The following is a 21174-nucleotide window of genomic DNA, read 5'->3' on the forward strand; positions in this document are numbered from 1 at the left end:
TCAACCTTTCCTTCATTTGCAGTCTCAATATGATAGCCATTTTGGCGAATAACCTTGAAACTTAACAAGTTTCTTTGAGACTTACTACAATATAATGCATTATCAATTACCAATATCGTTCCTCCAGGTAGTAATAAGGCTGCTTTTCCAGAGCCTTCAATTAATTTTGTACTACCAGATATTGTATTGACATAGGCCTTTTTCATAATCAAATGACAAAAATATTTCTTTTCTTTTAATATCGTATGAGTTGTGGCACTATCCAAAATGCACATATCTCCATTATTCATCTTGAATCCAATTGAAGACTGATAGATTTATTTATCTTCATAAAATAAAAATGCATTGTAAGAAATAAAATAAGTAACAATTTTGCTAGAAAAACATAAGTCCCTTTTTTTTTAAAGTTAAATTATGGTAATTTAGAATTTAAAAAATTATATGATTCAATTATGATGAATGTTACAATAATTTAGTTTATGGAATTATATACTTATTAACCTTAAATAAATATTATACACAAGTATTAAAAACAAATATAAAATATTATAAAACATTAATATAATATTATTCATCATGTATAGATAATTTGTTTATTGACAAAAATAATACAATCATTATATATTATTAATGTCTAAAACATTAACAAGAATAAACAGTTAGTATAATAACGTTAAATAAGGCGAATATTATTTTTAGTAACAATATGATATTAAGATTAAATAATAGAACACTAATAGTAATTAATTACAACATTGTAAAATAGCACAATGTAATAAACAATATACAATTATCATAAAAATGTGACCTTGATTATTTTATTTTTATTTTTTCAAATACATAAACGTAAAAACACAATAATTTGAAGTACATGATAACATATTGAAAAACATGAAATTAAACATCAATTAAGATCCTTAAAAAAATCTTCAACCTCCAAATGAGTAATATCATTGAGGTCATTAAAATCATCATCCCTTAAGGCCAGATTTGTTTCAATATTATCATTATTCAAAGGCCTTGCCTCAACATTATTTTCGAACGCCAAGTGTGACTCTATCCGAGCATTAGAAGAAGAGGCACCACCTCTATTTGCCTTTCTTTTAAAAGAATTTTGATAAAGTCTTACAAAATGCTCAGGCGTCCGACATTCATTTTTCCAGTGGCCTTTCATGCCACAACGATGACAGTTACTTTTTGAAGGGCCATTTTGAGAACTGATATTGTTCTCCCTTTTATGTTGACCACCACCACAACGATTATTATATCGTCCTCTGCCATTGCCACGCCCACGCACATTATTGTGACCTTGATATTTATTATGTCTTCTTTCAGACTGGCCATGTGCTTTTACCATATTTGCCTCCGGTAACGGAGCAGTTCCAGTGGGACGGGCTTCATGATTTTTCATTAAAAGGGCATTATGTTGTTCAGCCACCAGAAGGCATGATATCAATTCAGAGTATTTTTTAAAACCCTTTTCACGGTATTGCTGCTGTAATATTACATTAGAGGCATGAAAAGTAGTTAGTGTCTTTTCTAACATGTCCTCATCATTTATATTTTCCCCACATAATTTTAATTGAGAAGTTATTCTAAATACAGCAGAATTATACTCAATTACGGTTTTAAAATCTTGAAACCGTAAGTGCATCCACTCATAACGAGCCCTTGGCAATACCGTTGCCCTAAGGTGGTCATACCTCCCTTTTAAGTCTTTCCACAATTCAAGTGGATCTTTCACTGTCAAGTATTCCATTTTTAGGCTTTCATCTAGATGATGACGAAGGAAAATCATAGCCTTTGCTTTATCCTGACTTGATGCTGTATTTCCTTCAATTATAGCATCACCAAGACCCTTAGCGGTAAGGTGAATTTCAGCATCAAGTACCCATGACAAATAATTTTTACCAGAAATATCAAGTGCCACAAATTCCAATTTTGACAAGTTTGACATGATGAAAATTAATTTGAAAGTAACAAAGATAACTTAAAAATTAAATTTCTTTAGTAGATATACCTGATATAGAAGTTACTTTTCTGAAAAATTAGAGCTTCGTGCTGATAACGTGTTATAAATTAACTTACTTGACAATTTTATAAAGGAAGAAGAACAAGAGAATAATATAGAAAGTATTAATAGAGAGAGTAGTAATATAGAGAGAGTAATAGTAATTCTCTTCTTTTATATGTTTTGTGTATTTTTACATTGAAGTTTAAGGCTATATTTATAGCCATATTTACAAGTGGAGGAAAATATTAGTGGGCATTTTACCCACTTAAAAAGTAAATGGACTATCCACCATTTTAAGTGGACAACCATTTTACTTGGTTGATAATAGGACTTTATTTTTCAACAACTCATGTTAGGATTTTTTGAAGAAATACAAGCATCAATAAGGTTGAAAATATTAATTGTATATTCATTTTCATAAACTATAAGGCTGTAAATAATTTCATAAAGTAAACTCCTCCCATCCTAAAATCAAAGTATTATACCCTTACTAGAATTAATTAAGAACTTAATTTCATTAAGTAAACTCCTCCGATCGGCCTCTTATAACTAATAACTAATTATTCTAAAAAAGTTATAGCAGTAAGTAACTGATGCAATATCCAACGATTCTCACTTTTGGATAGTATTAAAACTAGATGTCTATTAATGTCTAATTAGGACTTAGATGAAAAATTCAGGCTCTAATCTTTTTTTTTTTTGGTGGAATAAGAAAAATAGGCAATAATCACGCAGGAAAAAAGGGTATAATTTTCCAACATGGTCCAGCCAAAAAACGTAGTTAGCCTCATTCCAGTCATTTGTCAATATCAATTAACACCGCGAGTAGCATAATCACAGCTAGAAATAAAGGTTTTTTTCACGTGAAGTAGTGAAAATTTTGTGCTATAAAACATGATTTTTTCATTCATTTTTCACCAAATTAACTCACTCAAAAAATACACGATGGAAAACAGGTTTTCACTAAAATAATGAAAAACTTCCTAATTTTTTCATATGAAAACATTATTATTTTTTGATTTCTCATCGATTCAATCAAAATATTTATGACACTAACCACTGAATATTTTTTCAATGAAAAATAGTATTTTTTTAGTAGGGAATTTAGCCCAAGTCAAGTCAAGCTATACCAGGTAATTAATTTTCTTAATGTTCAATTAAGATCGTTAATCATGGTCAAAAGTATCTTTAATTTTGATGCTAAAATAATGAAAAGATGTCGTAGAAATAATGTCTTCATTTGGAGAAACTGAAATCAGGACAGTTTGGGCCTTGGGGCAAGAAAGGGGACTAACAATAAAGGGGTCATAACCAACATGGTAGTAGTAAAACTGTTTTATCTTTAATTAGAGGTCTTGAGTTCGAGTCTTAAGAATGAAAAAATCTTGTTGGGAGCGTCATTCCCGAATGAATCCTGCAGTGTGCGATCCGAATTTAATCGGGGCTCCACAGACTCTAGACACCGAGTGGGAAAATTAAAAAAACAAAACAATAAAGGGGTTATATACTAGCCACGAGTAGTATATATGCTATTTTCTTCATTTTCTAAATTACCTTATAAAGGGTCAGAAAGTGAATTATTCATATATTAAAATTAGTATAATTAATATCATGTTTGGTAACTTTTAGTTGCTTCATATAAAATTCAGCACATCAATAATGATGTTTGGTTATTATTTACAATCTCGCATAATTAAATTACGTATAAGTTGAGAAGTTATATACAACTTTAATATTTTATGCAAAGTAAAAGTTAAGGCACTTTACATAATTTTCTTCTTGCATTAAAAAAAATTCTTGGCACCCACCAGCATCTTGCATGTTCCCACCTCCATTGTTTAGTGAGAAGAAGAATGAGCAAAGCATGTGCAATCAGATAGATGATCTGTGATTGATCCTAACATTCAATCCAACACAAAACCAGAAAATAGTACAAATGTCATGATGCTAGTGGGCCCGTTTGGTCCGAGGCGAATTTAAGACGAGTTCTATAAATCAATTAAATTTGTTACTTTAAGCTCGAACATATATAAAATGATCATCGCCTTGATGAGCTATTACCTACCATCAAGATTAAGTACTAAACAAACAGATCTAGTTTTAACAGGCAAGAACAATAACAATTAGTGAAATTATATGAGCAAAATGCTTAAATCAAGATATATTATTAATGTTATGAGAGCCTATACAATTAATTACTGGTGAGAGGTTCAGTGTCGATTCTTAAAGTACTGTTTGGAACTAGAGTTGATAAACTAATTTCTATAGATGTATATTTGCCCGGTTGCCCACCTAAACCATGGTTATAGACGCTGTAATACAACTTCCTAAGGAAATATCTTGAGAACTAAATGAAGAAACTGTATGCATTTAGTAAAAATGTACTTATTCTGAATTTACTGTTTCAAGATTTTGTATTTGTCTCTAGCTTCTGTCATTCACCATCAGCAATTTAATCATCTTTATGTATTCGACTATTGCTAATGCCAACTTATTTGGGACTGAAACGTTGACCTATCCGATTGCTTAGAGGTGTTAGCACTGTTTCTTAACAATCTTACCAAATTGTATTTCACTTTATCTTGTTACTGTGAGGTGTTTGTATTTCACTTTAATGCCCAAAATTACCTGAACAAATGGGTTGGTTCTCATACTCTCTTAATCTATGGTATGCTTGTACTTCTTTCACCAAAGAATGGACACTATGGAAAGAAAGTTCCAAAAATATTTGTTTTATTTAGTTGGGATGTCATTCCAATTAAAGGATAATGTACATGCTTGGGAACATAACATGTTAAAGCCAAAGTATTATTGCCACTTTAACTTTCGAGGACAGTACAGATAGATTTCATTTAACAGGAAAAATAAGAAAAGGCTTAGATACATTTGCCGCTCTTATATTTGTTGACATATTTTATTTAGACATTTGAATTAAAATTTATTTTAATTTTTAAATACATAATTAAAAAAATTATTAGATACTTCCCAGTTCAAACTTTGAAAGACTTTTTGCGTGTGTTCTCAAGCATTCATTATGTAAATAAGTTTAACACTTGAAATATTTCACCTCCTTTAATTATATACATTTGCCTCAATAATTAGTCGTAAAAACTTAGGCCAATTTCAATTGAGGCTAATTTACATACTTAAAGAAACTGACATATTTTATGTGATTAAGTCAACTATATATAGACGTTTGAGAACACGCACAAAAAATTCTTAAGAATTTGAACTGAAAGTGTCTAATAAGAATATTTTAGTATATGTTCAGGTGCTCAATTAGAATAAACCTTAATTCTGAGTGCTGATAAGCTTTAAAGGGTGTAGATGTATTAAACCATAAGAAAACTACAAGTAACATGCAATTAACCTCAAAAACATCATGGTCAGTTTATTGGGTAAAAATGCAGAAGTTAGAGCTTTAAAACAAAAAGATAGCAAATTAATGAATGTTACCGTTCTGACAACAATTGTTTCGTCTTTCCATAAAACTAAATTCCACAATAATTTCTCCCAAAACCATATATATACATTGTTTTCCATAAAGTGATAAAACAAACCAAAAGGGAAAAAGCAAAAGTGTTTGCAATCACAACTTCGTTTTGACAATCTTTGAATGTCAACTTTTTTTTCTCAATTACACCATATCAAGTTCTCCAAGCTCCTTCGAATAAAAATGGAGCCTTAAACACCAATACTCAGCTGATGAGATGTTCAGATAGCAGTAGATACACGTGGAAATAAATGCGGTACATCAGCAACATCTTCGTTTAGTTCCTCATTATGTCAAAGCCTTAATTTCATATTACAGAATACACATGTTTGATTTTTTTCACCTTCATTTCATTCACATATCTTATGTGCAATCCAAGGCTCTGTTGTTTAGCTAGTTTGTGGGCATACCTCCATCTATGAATACACATGGTTTTCTCTTCTCTTCTACAAAATAACAGAACTCAGCATAATACCTGCATCAACCAAATTCTTGCAAATAGAAAACACCACCTGCAAGTGAAACAAGAGGAAATAAGTGCAAAGAGACAACTTCTAAACAGGAAAAATTCTGCAAGGTCACTATTTGCACACTGAACCATAAGATGCCTCTATCCTATTTTTTGATCTATTACAAAATTAAGGAAAACAGGGTCCTACTTTTTCAACATCTACCAGCCATATAAGGTACATAAGCTAGATTATTATATTGTATTCCATCCAAATCAAAACAGCTACTTACAAGGAAAAAAAGACTCTCCATTCAGTAAACCCCATCCAACTGATACAATGAGAAGTCAGATCCTAGTTTTGAGACATTAGCAAAGAGTCAATGGAATGTAACAGCAGATGTAGTTTCAACAAATTGATGAATCATAATCATGAAAGGAAAAGTCATTCAAATAAGGAACATATAACCTCCAGATTTATCTCAAAAAGAGCATAAATACTTCTCAGGGTACCTCAATAATTGTGAGGGGAGGTTCTCTCTTTTTTATTTTACTTTTTTGGGTAAGACAGCTCTCAGCACTGGTAAGACTGGCTCAGTAAGCCTAGAGTGACAAGTGAGCATCTGCAGGCAACTTTCAGCTTCACACTAGTCTCACCAGCAATGACACTAAAGCTTTTATACATTTTTTTGAGAAAAACAGCAGTCGCTAAAGTTTCTATACACGATAAAAACTTTTAGGTTTATGATAAAAAGTTCCAACATAGAAGCTCCTCAAAATTCTTGAAGAGTTTATGAAAACTTATGCATGTAAGAGAAGGCAAGATCAGGAAAAGAGAAAGAGGACAAAGAAGAAAACAAGAAAAACGGGAATGCTAAGGTTAGCAATATGCAGAGTTTGGCCTCATATCCCGAACACCTTTACTTTCTTGACAGAAGGCTTATATGTTGGAAATTGAGACAATCAATGACTTAAAGCAACTTGTAGCTTTAAGATATAATACATGTAACTGGCAGCTTCGCTTTCCAAAAAGCTTTCAAGCCTTTTATGCTTCATTTGACTTAAAAGTCCCTATTAAGCACCGTCTATGAATATATGCACCAGACTGTTGCATGACAGCTTAGTAAGAAGTAATAGATAAGCGCCTCATCTGACATAAATTCTAGTAGGTCATGAAGATCAAAAGATTCAACAAGGAAACAAAACAGATTATTGTAGTTCAAATAAAATGAAAAATAGATTTCGGTATAACAAGGATATTGAGATTACATGTTTTTGGACCTATAATACTTGATTCAGAAGTAGCTAGCACCTCAGGACAATCAAGATTCACTCTTTAGTAAAATAATAGTTAAAACAGAAGAAATTCACAAAATTTCCTTTGTTACCTCAATACCTTCCCATGTTGTCATCAAATCAATGCAAGGACAGACAATCGACCCAACGAACCAGTAGCAGCAAAGCAAGGTCCGGTAGCCAATGATACTCTCGAAAAATTGGTCATTAGAGCACATCTTTCTTACATGAACATTGAAGATATCCGTTAACACTATTTGACTGAAAAAATAGCAGATGTTGCAGAGGCCTCTGCAATTAAAGACACAGGTTGACGAGCCTGCAAACAAGCACCTATCTCAAATGGGCGCAGCTCAGATCCATCAAATAGAAGGTTTACACCAGGATATATCTCTTCTTTATTCTCAGCATCATCTTTTTCAACCTTAGCAGTAGTTACTGAGGGAGATTCCTCAATTGGCCTGGTGGCAGCCTCGTAAACAGGAGTCAGAGCATATGATCTGCAAATTCATTTGAAAAGAATGATTACAGAAACTTAGAAAGAGGAAACTATATGAGCCATTCGGAATTTCAAGCAATGCTTTGCTTCAGAAACAAAGTTACATAAGCGTCTAAAATGGTTCACAACAGCACATTATCCTCTATGGAATGGTTATACTACTGTTCTTGTCAAATAGCCTTTATTGTCCATCCTCTTCTACTTTTTTCAGGTGCAGTGAGTTATCCAGATTCTATAGAGGCCGATCTGGCAGAGTTAGATTTCCATGAAGTATCAATAGAGAAAAGGATCTTAAGTGAGAGATATTAGACTAGCTCAATATTCTTAAAATTATGCAGTCATTTATAAATGTTCAAGCAACACAAGCCAAGTCTCGAGGTTAAAAAAAAAAAAATGTTGACATGCAATCAGGTAAAGGACATCTAATTATCTTCACCAGCTGCTCGGCATCTTTGAAAGTTAATGCCGGAAGCAGGTTAAAAGTTTGAATTCTTCTTCGCTGTCAAACTGGAAAGACTATATTGCATACCATTATGTCACATGGTCAGAGATCAAAAATGTCAAAGGCTTCCAGAGACCTACTAAGAAAGAAAAAGCACCTCGGATATGCCATGACATCAATGGTTAGCAAACTAAGTACATATCATGTCTCAACTCAACGAAAGTGCATATACAACAAGTGAACTGTTTCATATTTATTCTGTTTTAAGTGACAACCACTGTGAACCAATTTGTGACAGACACTGTCGGTAAATGCTCCATGCTTCAATGGCAACATCAAAAACCTTTTACCATAGGTTACTTTGAAATGAGTTATGTCCCAATTTTCTTGTCCCTCTCTAAGCATGTTGAACACAAAAGGTAGCAGTTGGCATCTTATATATATCAGGAAATCATGTTTTCCATAATACCCCGGCTCTGCAAGCTTCCCAAGAAACGTGTCCTATACCAAACAACTTTACATCTCAAGACACCACAAATGACAATCATATACTCGATAATGATCATCAATGACTGTTTCTCCATCAGTCAGCAAGAGAAATGAATTTAACAGGGAACTCTAAGTAAAATACCCCTTATTTATTTCGTCCTTCTGACAAGCACCAAGAAAACATCCTAGGCATCCTTTTCCTAAGAAGTTTCTGTCCTGATGAGATGAAATCCTCGGGAAAGTGCTTGTAGAACAATAAGAGACCACCAGTAAGTTGGCATCTTATGTCTCAGATGGGCAAATCAGTGTAGTTATCAGCTTCACAAGCGAATCATTTTCCAGATATCATGCTAATTACAAAAATTTCCACCCCTAAATTCATGAAATCAAATTGCTGAAACATGGAAAGGAACCAGCGATCTGGATCAACGTTAAATAAGTCCTTGGCAATCTCCTGGACTTTTGGTCAAAGCACAAGAGGTCCAGTCGGCAACAACTATGTCTTCTGCTACTAGTTCTAGTGTCACTCGTTGCAGCACACAAGCAAACAAAAATTGTTCAGATAATTCATTTCCTATTTCAATACTCAAAAGGTTATTCAGAGAAATCTAATTTTATTCACATTATTATGTTTGTTAAAATGTTTTTGTTTAATAAATTAAGTTTGTTAAAGTATTTCACCAAATAAGAGCCTCTTGTTACTTGTAAGCAATTTCATACAACTGTTTTTGCCTTTCCAGTTGCACTCTGGTTGCAAGTTTATTTAACTGTTTTTGCCTTTCCAGTTGCACTTCGATTGCAATTTTATACAACTGTTTTTGCCTTTCCAGTTGCACTTTGGCTTTGTATAGAAGGTTAGAAGAAAGCTTTTGTGGTTCCCTTGATCCCTTCCAAACTTGTGCTATAACTATCCTTCCACCGAGCCTCAGTGCGACATGCAAGGCAAAAATGATATACTAGCTTCACAATCCCTTACTTAGACTCCAGACAGATGCATAAACTAGTAACAAGCTCTTTGAGGTCAGCACTTAATTAGTCCACTATACATTACACATATCAAAGCTTAAGTGCAATATGTAGGAAATTCTAACTATGAAGATATAGAAAGAAAAGTATAACCAATCAGGGAAATGTGAGAAAGATTGATCAAAATGCACCTCAAAATATTGCCATCAAAACTCAGAACTTCTGTTCGAGATCGCTGTCGATGAGCAAGTTTTAGTCTGTGGTGTTCGCTAGAGACACCAGAAATAGGAGAAGAAGGATCAATAATGGGGTTCCACCTTCCACTTGCATAGTTCATAAAATGCCGGGATGATTCCTTTGGCTGTTCTTTCTGGTAAAGGAACTTCGCTGTTGGACCTGTGGCCTGATACTCAGCACAAACATCTCGCAATTTCTTTCTCAACTCTTGCATTGCATCATGATGCTCTCCGAATAAATCTGTTTGGAGTAGTTGTGAGGAAACTAATCTCTTGCATATATGATTGCACAATTTTGGACTAAACAGTGGAATGCCGAATTCTACACTTAGTGGAACCCATTCATACTTATCATCAGCAGGTGCAATATTTTCTTGGACTCTATCTTTGTAAAGTCTTAACAGGCGAATAAAACCAATAGTCCAAAAATTAAGTTTGTTAGACAGACAAGCTAATAGTGAATTCAGATTGAAAGTTTCTTTGGGGGACAGTCCTAGTTCCTCCGCTACTTGAGCTGTTGAACCGTCAGAGTTCTTCAAGGGCAAGGGAATATCCAATGTAACAACTTTTCCAGCCTCATTAAGATCATATCTGCTGAGGGGAAGCACAAGGACAGAAGACTGCTTGAGCAGTGAGTTTATACAATGTAAAAGTATACTTCCTTTTACCAAATTCCCTTCAGGCTTGCCCCCCAAACCTCCAACGGAAGATCCATCCCATGACCATAGAAGTGCTTTCTCACAGCCAGCTAATGGGGCAGGAAGCATTCTTAACAAGTGACCTTTCATCAGAACAACTGATAGAGGTCCAAAAGCTGTAGCAGAATATAGCACCAATTTCATCCAGGGTGTCATAGATGAATGGGAGGGAGGTCCAAAATGAACAGGGCCTTTTGGTCCTGGCAAAACTGAAGAAGGGGGGAGGGGCACCATGGATACAACAATGTCATAGTCACGCATAAACAGACGATCTAAAGTAGCCGGTGACAGAGCAGCCAAGCTTTCACAGCGGAGTATATCCACGCGGTATTTTATCTGTTTCCTCACCCCTTTATCAGCATCTAAGTTGTCCGCAGATACTTTTTCATCAGTCTCAGAACTGATCTCCTGTTTTAACTCCCAGTCTGATTGATCTGTTTCTTCAGATTTTTTTCCTGATAGAGTTTCTTCATCCTTAGGCAATTTAGGTGTTTCAGAATTTAGCAAATCTTCATTATTTAGCTCAGATATATCTTTAGGGGTATCTCCTGATTTTTCAGAAAATGAAATATCCTTTGTTATTGAATAAGCATCCTCACTTCTTGAAGACATAATGCCAGTCTTTTCTATTTCTTCAGCTGGAACCCCACCTGATGTTAGACATTCCAGGACGCATCGAAGACTAAATGCATGATTTGCAAACTCTTGCAGTTCGCCTTCAAATTTGGCCCCCTCAAGTGTGCCCAAATCTTTACAAAGATCTGCAATACTAGCATGACCTAGTTTTCCCGCTTCATACAAAGTCACAGCATGAGATTTTAGACCTGCAAAACAGTTACTACAGACTTCAAAATGCATTGCAGAAGATATTGCGGAGTGAAAAAACTGATACTATGATACTGCAAACACAGAAATACATCTGGATAAAAACCAATGAACTTGAGATCCATCCATGAAACATGTCAACAGCATCAAAAAATGAAACACAAATTAAAGGTTTGGTGTACAATCATATTTAGCATATGGAAACGGTTGCACAACTTCAAGAATTTACCGTAGGGAAAACATCAAACAAAAAGGTCCTTACAACCTAATCAGGGGAAAGATATTTGAGCTGCATAAGAAAAGCGCTCTAAACCCAGAAAAAACAATCTTGAGCTGCGGCAGAAAGATGCTAAGCTCTAATTACATGACAAACTTTTTTGGGAAGATCTGTCATGTTTCCCAAGAATAAACCAAGCTTTTTCCTAGCACTTGCAGAAAAGCTAACTTTCACATATAACTGTACTGTTCATTGGCAGTAATCTAGTAGCAGTTCATTAGGAACTTCGACAAACATGAGTAGTTTCAGCTCACATAACACCAGCCATAACATCCACAACAAAAAATTCAATAGGTATACTGTAGACGTATCAGAAAAACTCCACTTCATTTAGAAACACCAGTTGGTAATTGCTTTTTATGATGCATTAGGTATAATGAATGGAATTGAATCACCATTCCAGGAACTGTTTATTCTATGGGGTTTGTCAAAGTAGTGAGAATACGGAACACGAAAATACAACTGAGAGAAGAGAAACCTGGTGATACAGATCCCATCATAAGATAAGAAGTTATATTAGCATCAACAAGAAAAGCAACCCGAGCATAACCAGAACTCCTGCTATTATTTTCTGTCCATGGAATTTCTACTTGCTGAAAAGCACTGCCATCAGCGGACACGTTTGCAGAGCCCAAGCTGGCATGAGAGCCATCTTCCTCGTCACTCAGAAGGCTCTTAGGTGACCCTGGGACATTAGGGTCTTGCAGAATAGATGCAGGGTCTATTAGTTTGACAGCCCATCCCAATCTGCAAGCAAAAGATGCAGCTGCTTGAAGTTGAGAAAGATCAGCCTGTAATGTTGCAGCCAATTCAGCAACAGTTGAATTCTCACTTGAAACCACAAAAACAGCATATAGCAACCTGGATAATGAAGGTGACATATTACATATAGACCACTGTGTAAACCACATGGAAATATGATATGATATTCCTGAGTTAATGGAAAGTGCCTTACTCCTCAATTGGATCTTCATAGGACTGCTCTCGGTTAGAAACAAATCCTTCGAGCCTTGAAACTGCAATGTTTTGTGTATGAACAACCTAAGATCTCAGATGAAAGGATTCGATAGATAGTACAAAAGTCGGAGAGATATTCAGAAGTTAGACGCAAGTTTTTGTTTGATTACAATTGGAAGATTTAAGTAGACCTAACCGTAGGCTAATTTAGGAATTTTTATGTAAATTTGGGTCAGGAGTCATGATTAAGTTAAAATGAATATGATATATACATGCCATCATGCTGAAGAGAAAGCAATTGAACTCAAATATAAATAGACTACATAAGATATTTGCTTGCATGGGATTTGAGGATAGGACCAACCAGATCCAAACAAAAGATAAGTTAAAGACACTTTGTATTCTGCACTAGGCGGGTGGCTGGAATTCGGAAATATGTCAGATGGAAGTAAATTTTAGGTGCACTATTCATTACCCCCATTTTTTTACCCCCATGAAGGGGAGCCTTGGCGTAACTGGTAAAGTTGCTGCCATGCGATCAGGAGGTCATGGGTTCAAGCCTTGGAAACAGCCTCTGGCAGAAATGCAAGGTAAGGCTGCGTACAATAGACCCTTGTAGTCGGGCCCTTCTCCGGACCCTGCGCATAGCGGGAGCTTAAGTGCACCGGGCTGCCCCTTTTTTTATTCATTACCCCCATATAATTTACTAGATGATGTACAAAAATAAAATGAAGAAAGATTAACCAAGAGTAGTAAATGTTGATGGATCTATTTCAAATATTACAAAAAGAAACATAAATGGTGTCTAAATGTTCGAAATTACCTTTAAAACGGTCATCAGGATAGACAGGAACATCAAAGTAGACTAGTCCTCGCAAATGAAGCCCCTTAATAATTTCAGGATCAAAAAGAATGAAAGAGTTTGCTTCTTCCTTGCAGATTTTATCTATTGTTGCTGTTTCTTCTTCAGTCAGTTTCTATGAAAACAAAATTCATACATCAATTGCAAAGTCAAAAAGTCATATAATTTATCTGTTTTATGATGGTGGAGTTCAAGCCAACTTGCGTACACCTCAATCATTAACCTGGGTACCTGCTGTCTCCTACAAGCATAGGTACCAGGTAACTTTGCCTACCAAGGCTTAGGCTGATGGAAAGAAATCACCCATTATTTTTTGCCTCCAGTGAATATTTTCTCTACACTCTTGGTTGCAAGTCAAATAATTTACTTTTTCACTAATAAAAGTTAAGAAGCTTCAGAAATGTGAGTGATTGAATGAGATGTTGACTTGCCTTGAATTCTTCTAGCGTAAAGTTGACAAGACAAACTCCCCACCATGGCTCAATAACAAAGTCCACTGGCTGTGTAGGCAATAGTTCTTTCGCTATTGATTTATTAAGCTTCCACATAATTTTCTGCCAAGATCCAAGATAACTGAAATTAACTAGACGAACAAGAAGAAAAGCCTTAGACTAGCCACAGAGCTCATAAGGGTGAGATTATAAATAGATCTTCGCTGAATACCAACCAATTTGAGCAAAGGGACTAAGGTATTCAACTAGCACTCTTCATTTGTCTTACTAGACAAAACGTGTATTATTTTCTCTCTGTAGTCAATACTTCCCTATTTTGAATTACCCCCGAAAGCGGGGACACCAACAAGCAGGAGGATATACAAAACTTCTGGAAGGGCTAGAGTGCTGCCGGGAGAACTATACCATTATGTCTTTTGTTTTTGGACAGTTTGTAATGAATGAATGAACATTGTTTCATGAAAGTGAAATAGATATGGCTAACTTCAAAAGAATGTTTCATGTAGTCTTTTTGATGTAAAAGAAGATTCCCACTTTTATACATGACTGGAACAATTTGTTAGCTAAGAGTAGTTGCGACAAATTTCATCTCTATGCATATTTTTTTATGACCGAAAAATCTGTCTAGGGCAACCCTTAGGACCAAACACAGCCTTCGAAACTCGGCGATAATGGGTATGCCCCTCTATCCTTCTGCACTTAAATACCAAGCTTAATTTGCATGGCGCAAGGCTCGAACCTGTGGCCTAATTCACAAATCCCTCAAATGCCACTTGAAGCCCAGAGGGCAACTTGATACATAGGTTTAACACCATCATGGATTCATGGTGTGGTATCAATAAGATTCTGATTTATCACAAAAAGATCATGAAAGTGGGCATCCTTGTGAATGGGATTAGCAGAAATGGAACTCAAGAATGATTACTGCTGGTAGCTTTCTAATGTTGGTGAGTCCACCGTAGATCATCACCTTATTCAGTTAAAGGGCAACATTGGAGGGTTTCACTAGTTCAATCACTTGTATTAAAATGTCCGCAAGCTAGTTAGGCCATTTAAACCAGTACAAAGGGAAGAAGTTCTACCAGTACAAAGGGAAGAAGTTCTTAGGTAATTCAGAAGCAGTGAAATAAAAATGGGAAAGAATTTTCTTTTCGAACAGCAAGTGAAACTGATCCCTTGGCCCAAAAAGTCCGCGCCATGGATAATATAATTGCTAGTGCAAATTGCAAGCATAGTAGTTGACTTGGTGCAGTAAGTAGTGGATAAAAAACTAACAGCAAAAGGAAATTAAGAAATAACGATGGATTCTATTTTCCAACTGAGATAAATTAAGCAGCAATGGAAACATCTATAATCTGCAAAATGGCAGTTTTTTTGTTAAGAGTAAAAGAATACACAAAATCATGAGTCAAAACTGTTCCGCAAAGAACCCTATATCATGACAAAGTAAGACATCACAAAATAACCCTAATTCTAAACACAATAAAACAGTTTTGAACCTAATATAAATCCTACAAAACCTTCCCAAAAAGAATAACTTCCAGCAGTACTCTGACTTTCTAAATCCTACAAAACCCTTCCGTAAAAAACAACTTCCAGCAGTACTCTGACTTTCTAAATCCTACAAAACCCTTCCGTAAAAAACAACTTCCAGCAGTACTTTGACTTTCTATTCTACTCCTTGACTATTATAAGTTTAACAAAGCCTGCTTTCATGGAACATCATAACCTTTATGAAAATCTGTCGCAATAAATTCGAACACTGGTAAGTTTTATTTGATAATACCTTAGATCTGCACTTGTTCATGATGTCAATAAATTCATTTCTTCCAATTCCAGTAAGCCGTAAGGCATCTGCAGCGCTAAAATTTGGGATGCTATCATAGGGTTGCTCTGCAATCATCATAACAGAGAGTCAGAAACCCCATAAGACTGGAATTAATTACAAAGAACCTGAAATTTCTGTGGAGAATCTAAGTGTCCGAAGCAAGAAGTACATGTTAAAATTTGTAATCCTTAGAAATTATGCCACTGAGAAACAGTCAAATACAGGAAACTGTGCCGAAATCTTGGTATAAACATTTGACAGTAAACACCAAAATTCTTCGGCAGCACATGTCAAGTAGTTTTTAATAAAGAGACCATATAGGGCAACATAGTGCATATGACACAAGTGGAAATGTAGAATAGCTTATTAAAGATGAGTAAATGCTCCCTCCGTATCAATTTATATCACATCCTATCTGTTTTGAAATGTCCAAAAATGTTAACTTATTCAACTAACAATATTTTTTTTGAGATAATATTCAACTAACAATATTATCTCAAGAGTCTAGATATTTAACTATCCGGTTGTTTAAACTGATGTATTTCTCCATCTAACTGGCTTGTTAACCATTGCTTCAATATTGCTATCCATTACTACTAATATAATACACAAGTCAAACTAATAAGAACTAATATCTTAACCTCCATGCCTAATCAAATGGTGTCAAAATGCGATGGCAACCATCTTTTATTTACAACGATTGCGTAAAAATGAGTACAAGAGGAACACAGACTTTAATGACAAGCATTCCTGACAAGAATGCTCATACTGCAGTAGCAGGGGGGAGCAGCCGATCCTGGATAAAAAGCAGAATAGAACTATTTAACCTATTCAAAGAGTTATCTTCCAGAAATACTAGCCTCAAATAAGTAATTAAAAGTGAAAGAGTTTCAATGCATATAAACTTGGACAAATGCACAGAGGGAAGATATAAGCTTTTTGTTGAAAAGTGCAATCATCTTAAGCAAAGAGGTTTAGGACATAATCCAAGAATGCTATACACCCTCAATAGTCAATTCTGAACTAACATTATAGGAGGCTATACCGTTTTTCATAACTTCAAAAATCATGTCGCAATAGTATCTGAAAGGAGACACCCTCATGACACGGCAAACATACTCCGCTAGGTGATATGGAAAAAGCTGCAAATAGAACATAATGACATTAAATTATTCTGCATTAGTCCTAAGGTGCATATACAAGGCATGACTTTCACAGATCTTGAAGGAAACAAAGAATCAACATTTGACTAAAAGTTCTCCTATCTTTAGCTGGACATCTTTTACTCTAATTCTTCTCTCTTCTACTAATAACTTCTCTAATCCATGACATGTCATCTTTAATATCAGGAGATTAATAAGAACTAATTTAGCAGAGAGTGCACCAACTCAGTATATAATTGTATGCTTCTTAAGCATTAAGGCATTAAGAACAAAATAGAGAACAAATAAAAAAACAAAGAACCAAGATCAAAGGATGAACGAGTCTATATTGGTACGCATGTACTTATGTCCAAAAGCAAGAGTTCTACCTATGCCCAAAAGTTCAAATACGCACAATTCTTTTTAGTTCTCCCCCACCACAGAAAAAACAAAAGAAACAAGCAAAGAGACTAAATAAACAGTTGTCGTAAGTCTTTCTTATTCAGTAAATGATGTTAAACATTGTCTTTGCTTATATGTTTTGATTACCATCTCTCACAACAAAAACAAACTTACTTTATGACTTCCTAATGACTTACAATTTGTATCTATGAAACCAATACATTGTAAAATTTAAAAGATGATTCACGATTAAAACGATATATATTTTTAATAGTCTCTACGTAAGAACTTATGGAGCTATGCACACTCTTGAGTTACAAAAAGCATATGATTATCTAAGTTGAAGATATATCACATGAATACTGATTCCCAAAAGTAAGGCATGTCACATGTAAGAAATAAACTGATTGAAACACTGAAAAGTGCATAGCTTCTTTATTTGGAACTCTGTCCACTTATTAATCAGAATACGAAACCAAAAAAAAGTCTTCTTCTTCAATAGAACAAGAATTTTTTAAGGAGAAAAACTATATTAGTAGTTAAAAACATCTTTTTTTTCGTCTTTTATTGCCACTAAATTTTCAAAGTAGGACTTATTTTTGAGTAGTATCTAAATCAACAACTTTATGGTACATGGGATGAGAAACAATTTCCACGCGATACACACCGCCAAGTTCCTTCGGAGATACCGCAACATTTCTTCATAGTATTCAGCTTCTTTACACACTTTACGAGCAAAGCAAGTATTCCACATGAGTCTCTTTTTTATGCAATGTTCAATTATCCTGCATAAAGCCCATTCAGATGAAAATAAAAGCAAAGTAAATTACTAAATGCAAGAATAGCAGGTGATGGTCCAGAGAACAAATAGTCAACTTATAGTGAGTCCACGATGTTAAACAACAATAAAATAAAATAGAAGTTGATTAATGATCACAAAATGCACATTATTGGGATCAAACTCTACCCTTAAAGTTCAAAATAGAGTGTTCATGAAATGTAATAGCTGGTGGAGTCCTAAAACTAACACCAGACCTCAAAACATTCAACAACAACAACAACAACAACCCAGTGAAATCCCACATCGTGGGGTCTGGGGAGGGTAAAGTGTACGCAGACCTGACTCCTACCAATGTAGGACGGCTGTTTCCGAAAGACCCTCGGCTCAATAGAAGCATAGAAAAAGGTCAGACAAGAATATTAAAAGTAGATAAGTAGATAACGAAATAATCAAAGCACAAAAAAACAGTAGGTATTATTAGATAATAACATAAATACCATAAATCAGAGTACAAGAAATCATAGTGCATTAATACGCCTACGGATAAGGGGGAATAATGTCACTATGTACTAGCCTTCTACCCTAATGTGTGCCCTCCACACCCTACTATCTAAGGTCATGTCCTCGTAAGTCGTAAATGCGTCATGTCCTGTCTGATCACCTCTCCCCAATATTTCTTCGGCCTACCCCTACCTCTTCTGAAACCATCCATGGCCAACCTCTCACATCTTCGCACTGGTGTATCTGGGACTCTCCTCTTCACATGCCCAAACCATCTCAGTCGCGTCTCCCGCAACTTGTCTTCCACCGAGACCTCAAAACATTCATGTCAAGAAAATGAACCATCTCACCACTCACAACTGTTTAGCATTTCACTTTCAAATGAACCTAGACGGTCATAGTAAACACAATTATTCCAAACTCATTACATATCATAACAAGTTCGCTCAAGAGTGATAGCCTCATGTACACTGTTGACTTCATAGCTAATTGCAGACAGTCATACAAAAGTTTTACCTGAAGTCAATATATCCTACAAAAGTTCACATAGATTGCTAGAAAGTTGACTGCATTGCATCATCCTAAAGCCCGTCTGAACATATTTTCTTTCTGAAATTGTTGAACAGCATAACCACCTCATTCAAAGCTTAATCAGTTAGAGTTGACACACTTTTATTTACTCAATTAGATCTCAACTCACGTCATCATGTGCCGGCAGGCCTTATTCGTTTTCATGGGTCAAGCATGTGATTTATTTTAAATTTTGACAAAGGATGGTGGTGAGATTTGAAACCATAAACTCTACTCTAATACTATGTTGAAGTGTAAAAGCTTAAACTATTAGATTCGACACTTTTATTTACTTAATTATGTCTTCAACATACACGTATCTAAAAACTTTCGTCCTTTGCTTCCATATGAGACACAAGAGCGAATCAAAGTGTCATAACTCGCGGAGTAACATAAACATGCTTAGTTGAATTTAATGGAACTATTAATTATAGCTTCCAACAACAGAATTGGACAAAACCAGTAGGCTCCACCATAAACATGATTTGGAAAAATGAAAACAAACCTTCTGTGCCAATCTTCTTTGGAATTTAACGTGGACTGAAGCCGCTTCGGAAGATTCTCCCAAGGACATTCTTCTCTAATTGCTTTTAGTACCAACTGTTCCTCAATTGTAGACGGTATACGCAGCATTTTACTTTTCCTCACTCACTCTACAACTGCCTAGTCGCTGGAATTGATCTTCACATTTTCAACATCGCAATTACAACAAAACACAATGCTCGACCACATATTTCGACCATTTACTCTTTGAATTCACTGTGAACTAAAAACAGTGAATGAAGAAACTGACCTGAATTCGGATCAAGCGAAGCTAGGGTCCGGTCGAGGAAGCTTGACTGTTATCGGGTCGGATCCTGCCGGCGAAGAGTCTTAGCTGAATCGGAAGAAGAAAAGAAAGGGCCTGTGAAGATCTGAGAATGGTCACCGATTAATTGCACAGAGAGAAACTTCACAGCAGGAAAGTGGGACCCACTAACTCTTTCATAATTTCTTGTTTGCCGGCACGCCGTTAGGCGCCGTTCTAATTTACCTGTAATAACATGACCAGTCGTTTCGTGATCCAGTAATTTTCAAAAAGAAAAAGGGTAAAACTTTTTAAAAGTAATCTTATTTTGAGCAACAAGTTTTGAAAATTTATTTGCTTTAGACCAATTCATTCGAAAAGTATTATTTATTTATTTTTAATATTTAATAAATAAAGTGTGTTTGATCAATTTGAAATTCATTATACAATTAGTAATATTTAAAAAGAGACATAAGTTTAAATAGTTTTTATGAAAAGTTAAGTTTTTTATTTTTATTTATTTAAACTTTAAAATATAAATGTATGTATATTTTAGTTTTTAATCAATATAAGTGAAGTCAAATCAAAAAGGAAATAGGTGAAGGTGGTTGTATTTTATATTTAAGAGGTACATATGTTAATTGATGAGTAGTTATAATAAATATATAATTTTTTTGGTAAAGATAACTTCCTAAGAAAATTTAATTTTTTAAAAGTATTATTATAATTTATTCCCAATAGGAGAAAAGATATTTTTGTTGCTATTAAAAATACTTCTTTTTGTTTTTGTTTTTGGCCAAATAACTCATATCTCTACGTACACAAACAAGTTTAAGATTTTGGCCAAACAAACTAAAAATGAAAATCACTCTCGTAACAAATTTATAATTTGTTTAACCGAGTTTCTTAGACGTAAAAGACTTTTTTCTTTTTTTATTTTTTATTTTTGATATTAAAGGTGTTTAGCCAACAAAATATTAAACAACTACAATAGAAGTCTCAAAAAAAATTGCCAAATATTTACATCCTCGCTCAAGTTTAAAATTGTGCACAAGGGTGCTCAAAATGTTGTAATAATACATAATACCCAAATTTCGTGTTTAGAAAATTATAAGGACGTTAATAAAAGGATACTTTGGAATAAGTTGAAATGTCTAAGGAATAAAATAATCATAATTGCACCATATCTATCTTCAAACAATTACATTC

The 21174-nt window shown here is 34.6% G+C and overlaps 1 protein-coding gene across 5 annotated transcripts; it reads right to left on the bottom strand.

The window, feature by feature from the left end:
* Positions 1–5500: 5500 nt before the first annotated feature.
* Positions 5501–20203, bottom strand: LOC129902277 (uncharacterized). 5 transcript variants are annotated; one of them, XM_055977435.1, is made up of 13 exons: positions 19972–20203; positions 19684–19848; positions 17994–18111; positions 16828–16924; positions 15741–15847; positions 13934–14056; positions 13464–13617; positions 12639–12699; positions 12162–12544; positions 9839–11405; positions 7352–7751; positions 6249–6310; positions 5501–6019 (listed from the first exon to the last, which is right to left on the bottom strand). In XM_055977435.1, exons 2-11 carry the CDS (start codon positions 19809–19811, stop codon positions 7505–7507), a joined length of 2985 nt encoding a protein of 994 aa, XP_055833410.1. In that variant the 5' UTR covers positions 19812–19848; positions 19972–20203; the 3' UTR covers positions 5501–6019; positions 6249–6310; positions 7352–7504. The 5 variants fall into 5 exon arrangements, with proteins under 5 accessions (XP_055833410.1, XP_055833408.1, XP_055833411.1 ...); XM_055977433.1 differs by having other exon boundaries at positions 7344–7751; XM_055977436.1 differs by lacking the exon at positions 6249–6310.
* Between the last annotated feature and the right edge of the window lie 971 nt (positions 20204–21174).

Source organism: Solanum dulcamara, chromosome 9 (genome assembly GCF_947179165.1).
Source record: "Solanum dulcamara chromosome 9, daSolDulc1.2, whole genome shotgun sequence".
Lineage (NCBI taxonomy): Eukaryota > Viridiplantae > Streptophyta > Magnoliopsida > Solanales > Solanaceae > Solanum > Solanum dulcamara.

Excerpts from the sequence above, each read along its gene's own strand:
- LOC129902277 (XM_055977436.1), bottom strand. The coding sequence starts at position 19,811 with ATGCTGCGTATACCGTCTACAATTGAGGAACAGTTGGTACTAAAAGCA. Across the intron at positions 14,057-15,740 it reads TGAACAAGTGCAGATCTAAG|AAAATTATGTGGAAGCTTAA; the intron begins GTATTATCAAAT and ends GGATCTTGGCAG. Across the intron at positions 11,406-12,161 it reads GATGGGATCTGTATCACCAG|GTCTAAAATCTCATGCTGTG; the intron begins GTTTCTCTTCTC and ends ACTGTTTTGCAG.